The following is a 5,927-nucleotide window of genomic DNA, read 5'->3' as shown; positions in this document are numbered from 1 at the left end:
CTGCCTCACCTGGAAAGAGCGCAATGATAACACCAACATGGGCCAGTGAAGCAGCGTCCTCCACAACTAGACTGAAGAACAAAAGGACAGCAACGTGTCTGTTCCCCTCCCCCAACTCCCCAATAAAATCTTTAAAAAAATAAAAAGAAAGAAAAAGAAATACTATGACATTTCTCCTGAAGGTTTTATGGCACTTTTGATTGATACTTTCTTGTCTGGCAAATTCCTTAGTTTGCTCCACACTGCAACCTAAGAAGGTAGGAAGAGCAGACAACATTGTCATACCCATTTTATAATAAGGAGCCTGAGACTCGGGACAGTTAGGTGACTTGCCAGCTCCCACAGGGGCAGGTGTGAGTGCTGCTGGTCTGAGAACAACACGCTGAGTAGCAAAGCTTTATCCTTCACAAAGCTTCATCTTCCCAGGAGTGGGAAGATATTTAAATCATGCAGCTAAAAGTATGATTGTTAGATGAGGCTGCCGTGTTAAAATACAAACACATACGTTCCAAAAGATAGTTTCATAGAAAGTAATTATCTTTGGAAACTTATTCATATGTATCCTGTCTTTTTCAGAAAAGATTTAGCATTAATATTTTGGCTTATTTAAAAATAGTTCTAGTCACTGTAGAAAATTTGTCAGATTTCTCTACAGTCGTACTGGGTTTTGATTCAATACAGCATTATCCAGTGAATCACATACCTTCATCATCAGACTTCCCTGCAGATGCCACCCTCAAAGGCCCAAACTTTTGTCGTTCTTGATATTCCAGAGATCAAAGTAATGCAACTCCAAAAGAAGTTGAGTGCAGAGGCCCCATTAAGTAGAGCAGGTGTGTTACCCTCCAAAGGGGGCTACTTGAAGGGAAACGAAATTTTCTTGGATGTGCAAGTCCTGCTGTGTCCATTTTAAAAGGATATGCATAACTTTAAGCGCATTCCTAGTTGTTGATGGAAGTCTAGAATATCGACCAGTGTCTAATTCAAAAGAGCAATGAAGAATTTTAAGTATTCTTCTTAGTGTACAAGCACAGGATCATGTATTTTGAGAGGATTCAAACACGAATGCAAATATAAAACTGGCAGGCACAAGAATGATTATCACTTAATGGAACTAAATATTCTCTGAACACCTTTCCAGGTGTCAAATAAACAACAAAGATGTCGTCGTGTAGATGGAGGCAGGCTCCGAAGTAAAGATGAGATAATTCTTTAATGTCTTTGTTAAAAAGTGAGCCTGGGTTTACAGTCTATTGATTAGATTATATCATTCCCCCATGTTAAGCAGTAATGATCCAAGTCAATTCAACCATATAGAGTACAGTGAAGATCTTTGTAGAGAAAGGTTACGTTTCAGGTAAAACTGGTAGTGGGTGAATAGTGATCATATTCAACTCATCAGAGTACTCATCTGCAACTGCCTTCATCAGCAGAGCTAGTTGGATTCTTGTACCCTTGTCTTCTGGTTTCATTCCTAGCCCTTCCCCCATGCATCACCTCTCCAGTGCATTTTAAAGATTTTCTGTGTATTCTCAGCACAGCACCCAGAGTGATACTATTAAACTAAGTCATATCATGTCATTTGGCAGCTCAGAACCCTCTATGGTCTCACTTCATTCAAAATGAAAGCCCAAGTCCACTCAGTGGTCCGCAACGTCCTACAGTCTGCGCACGCACGCGCACGGGCACACACACACACCCCTACCTCCTCCAGTGCCATTGCCTCTCACTACTACTCTTCCTCCTTGCTCACCAGGCTCCAGCCACACTCCTTCTTACTGTTCCTTAATACACCAGGCACATGCTGACCTCAGTGCTTTTGCACCAGCTCTTCTTCCTGCCTGCAAACGTTCCTCCAAACATCCACATGTTTGGCTCCTTCACTCAAGTCCTTTAGATCTTTACTAAATGCTACCTTTTCAGTGAGGCATAAACTACCTTTCCGACACACAAACATGCCCTCATTCCCCTTCCTGGCTTTATTTTTTTTACCTTAATACACCTCTTTAACATACATTTTTTTACCTATTTGTCTTCTGTATTGTCTCTCCACAAAATGTCAGCAGAAATGTTGTCTGTTTTGTTACTGCCGTATTCCAAGCACCTACAACACCTAGCACATAGTAGGTACTCAGTAAATATTGAGTGAATAAGTGAGTGCATGAACTGCATCCCCCTTTCCTTAATACTGCTGCCTTAAGGTCACTTGAGTGACTTTTATATGGAGGTATTCCCAGCCTAGTTTTTGGGGGCAACTCCTATTTCTATAGGTTCAGATTCTATTCTTTATATTTACCCCTTGTCACTCTACCCAACTCTTCTAATTACTTCCAATATCTTGTTCTAATACACACACTCACACATATATTTGTATGTGTGTGTATATACAAAAATGTTTATAAAATTTTATCAAATCTCAATATCTCTATTGGTCCATAGAAATGATTACTACTTCTCCTCTTTTATTCGCTCCAGTCTGTTTTCATTTTTTAACTTTTTATTTTCTTGGAAAACTTCCCTGCCATCCTCCCCATGTAAGCCCATCCTCCACAGTAGATGACAAGCTTCTTGAAGTAGAAGGATCAAGCCTGATCCCCTCTCAGTGACTAATGCAATATGCTTACAGTCATGTAATGGTGCCCCTTGCATGGTTTATGAACTTAATATGCAGTTTTAAAAAATATTAATAGACTTATTCTTTAGAGCAGTTTTAGTTTCACAGCAAAACTGAGCACATACCTCCATACCGCACCCTCATACATACTGCCTCCCCAACCATCAACATTCCCCCACCAGAGTGGTATATTTCTTATAACCGATGAACCAATACTGACGCATCATTATCACCCAAAATTCAGAGTTTACATTAGGTTCACTCTTTGTTTTGTACATTCTGTGGGAGTTGACAAGCGTGTAATGACATGTATCCACTCTTACAGATGGATAGGATCATACAGAAGTTTCACGGCCCTAAAAATGCCTTGTGCTCCATGAGTTCATCCCTCTCTCCCTCCAGACTTCTGGCAAATACCAATCTTGTTTCTGTCGCCATAGTTTTGCCTTTAATAGAATGCCATATAGTTTGAATTGCACAGTATGAAGCCTTTTCAGATTGGCTTCTTTCACTTAGTAACAATGTGATGCAATTTTGAGTCTTCTTGGCCCTGCGAAGTTTGGTATCTTTGCCTTTCTTTGACTAAGGATAGTCACTAATGGATGAGAAAGGGGAACTGTCTGAGTTTCAGGGACACAGTCATGAACCGAATTAGTCTAAACAATGAAACACCTTAGGTGATATTTAAGAAATTAAGTGGATGTATTTCCTTGCTGCTATTTTCACTTCTCTTTAAGCTTGCCATGAAGTGGATGATTCATCCGTCGTTGGATTAAAGTATTTGCTTCTTGGTGCCATACACAAATGTCTAGGAAACTCAGAAGATGCTGTTCAGGTAAACTGTTAATGTTGGTGTCATGGCGAAGGAAAATNTGGCATTCCCATATGTCCCCCTGTTCTCCCAAAGCTCTAGGAACCCAGCACATGGGAAGTAGTTGTTGAATAAATGGAATAACGATCAGCAGGATGGTCTAGTCCTTGTGTAACAGTTTTTTAAAATATTTGCTCCCTGTTTTCCTTAGGTAACATTTCCAAGTACCATCAACCTAGGTAACCTTTAGTAGCATTTTCCCCCTAATGCTTAAGAACTACAATGATGATTTCTTACAGTTTGTCAGGGAGCCACTGGTGATGTGGATGGGGCACAGATTGTCTTTAAAGAAGTTCAGAAACTCTTCAAAAGGAAAAACAATCAGATTGAACAGTTCTCAGTGAAAAAGGTATGTTGAAGCCTACTGATCGGGAGTATTATTTATGATGGGCATTTTTAACCAACACTACCTTGCATAGATTTTAGGAAATCATATTCAAAGCTGGCAACTTACTTGCTGTGCAGAATGCAGTTTACCACTGTGGTAAGACGTTTACTCCCATGGTCCTACTTGTGCTCTGAAAGAAAGTGCTTATTTTGCTGCAAATCATTAAAACAGTTTGTTTGGGGTTTTGTTTGTTTTGTTTTGACTGAGTAGAAATATTACAGACTGTAGAGCTCATGAGCATATCTGCCGAGTGAAAGCATCTGTCTAAAGTTAGGAAGTTTCAGAAGAATACAAATAGGCAGACCCTAGGCAAGAGATACAGGCTGTTGGTTCTCAATATAATGAACACATCACATTTTGACCTAATAAAAAATAAAATAGTATGCATCAAATACATCAGCAGAAAGGCCCAGGGCTATAGGGACAATGTCCCCCAATTCTACACTTTTAAGAATAAAATGTAGCTGAATTACTGTGGGTTGGTTACATTACAACTTTTCATATCTTGAGTTTTCTGTGATTTTAATTTTATAAGTTTTATTGAATGAACACTTAATGACTTGGAATATAAACTAGATTGTAATGAGGAATGCCACTGAGAGCATTGTGACTCATGAGAAAAATAAAAATTCAATAAAGCCATAACTAAAAGGCATCTAGCATTACATCCTCCATATAAACCCAATGAGTTATTTGTCCCCCAGCTTTGATAAATTCCTTTTATTTAAACAGAAACAAAGCTAGATTCATTTCCAAATTTTCAGAATATACCCTGGATCTTGATAGTAGATTGATTTAAATAATGAATGGAAGTTGCATCTCCCCAGCATATTAAAAATTGGAAAGCAAAAATTTTTCATAGAGAAAAATGTTCATTTCTCGCTTTGGAGGAGGGGGTTGTTTGTGTGGAATATGAACTGAGCCTTTTTAAATGTCTCTGATGTATATTTTTTTATTTGAATTTGGTTTTTAAAAAATGGAGCCTAATCATTCTAACTACTTGTAGGCTGAGAGATTTCGGAAACAAACGCCGACCAGAGTGCTTTGCGTGCTGGCCTCCATCGAAGTGTTGTACTTGTGGAAAGCCCTTCCAAACTGTTCCTTCCCCAACCTACAGAGGATGAGCCAAGGTAAAAAATAACAAAACAAAACACAGAACCGTACACATCAGCTTGTTTCTTAGGTGCTGCAGTCTTCAGTTGCTCATTTTCTCATTCAGTGAGTACAAATCTGTCCTTCTTAGATAAATGGTGTAGTGTTTAAGGGAGCTCAGTCACTCAGGTGATAGGAACAAGAAGACCGGAATGTGTAGACATGCGTGCGTTGTTAGCAGTGTACGGTGATGCACACTGGCTGTAGATGTTACTAATTCTATAGCCACGAGGGGCACTGGAAGCATATTTTACCCCATAAAGCCACTGTGTTTCTTATAGGTTTGATGTATAGTCATTAACATGCACAGATGCTAAGGGTACGGTTCAGTGCGTTTCGACAAATGTATTCACCTTGGCATCCACACCACAATGAAGATGTAGAACATTTACACCACCCCGAAGACTTCCCTTGTGCCCCTTCTCAGTCCACACCCCAATGCAACCACTGTTCTGATTTCTCTCTCCACAGGCTACTTTTGCCTGTCTTTGAAGTTAATATAAGTGGGAACAGACAGTGTGTGCTTTTTAGTCCTTGGCTTCTTTTATTACTACCTGTGAGATGGATCTACATTGTAGCCTGTGTCAGTTTGTTCCTTTTATTTGTTGAGCGGTACTCCATCGTATTGTTCTGCCTGTACCACAGCTTGTTTATTCAATCCCCTGTTAATAGGCATTTGGTTTGTCTGTGATCTTTTAGCTGTCATGGGTAAATCTGCTGCAAACATAAGTGTGCTGCATAAGTGTGCTAGTCTTCTGTATGGACATTACATGCTCATTTCTCATGAGTCAGTACCTACCAGTGTAATTAGAAGCCTACATATATTGACTCATTAGATTTACATAAGACCATAGGTTATGGCACTATAAGCTTTATAAAGTCATTTTTATTACTGTTGTAGG

General features: G+C 39.4%; 1 protein-coding gene across 1 annotated transcript in view; it reads left to right on the top strand.

Moving 5' to 3' along the window:
* Positions 1-5,927, top strand: part of TTC39C (tetratricopeptide repeat domain 39C) — a 116,064-nt gene that overhangs the window by 105,320 nt on the left and 4,817 nt on the right. Inside the window, exons 9-10 of the mRNA XM_019656145.1 lie at positions 3,725-3,834; positions 4,880-5,011. Coding sequence (XP_019511690.1) covers positions 3,725-3,834; positions 4,880-5,011 — 242 coding nt within the window. The remainder of the gene's footprint in view (positions 1-3,724; positions 3,835-4,879; positions 5,012-5,927) is intronic.

The sequence above is a fragment of the Hipposideros armiger genome, unplaced genomic scaffold, assembly GCF_001890085.2.
Source record: "Hipposideros armiger isolate ML-2016 unplaced genomic scaffold, ASM189008v1 scaffold_255, whole genome shotgun sequence".
NCBI lineage: Eukaryota > Metazoa > Chordata > Mammalia > Chiroptera > Hipposideridae > Hipposideros > Hipposideros armiger.
The sequence above is the reverse complement of the archived record's forward strand: the minus strand, read 5'-3'. Positions and strand labels throughout refer to the sequence as shown.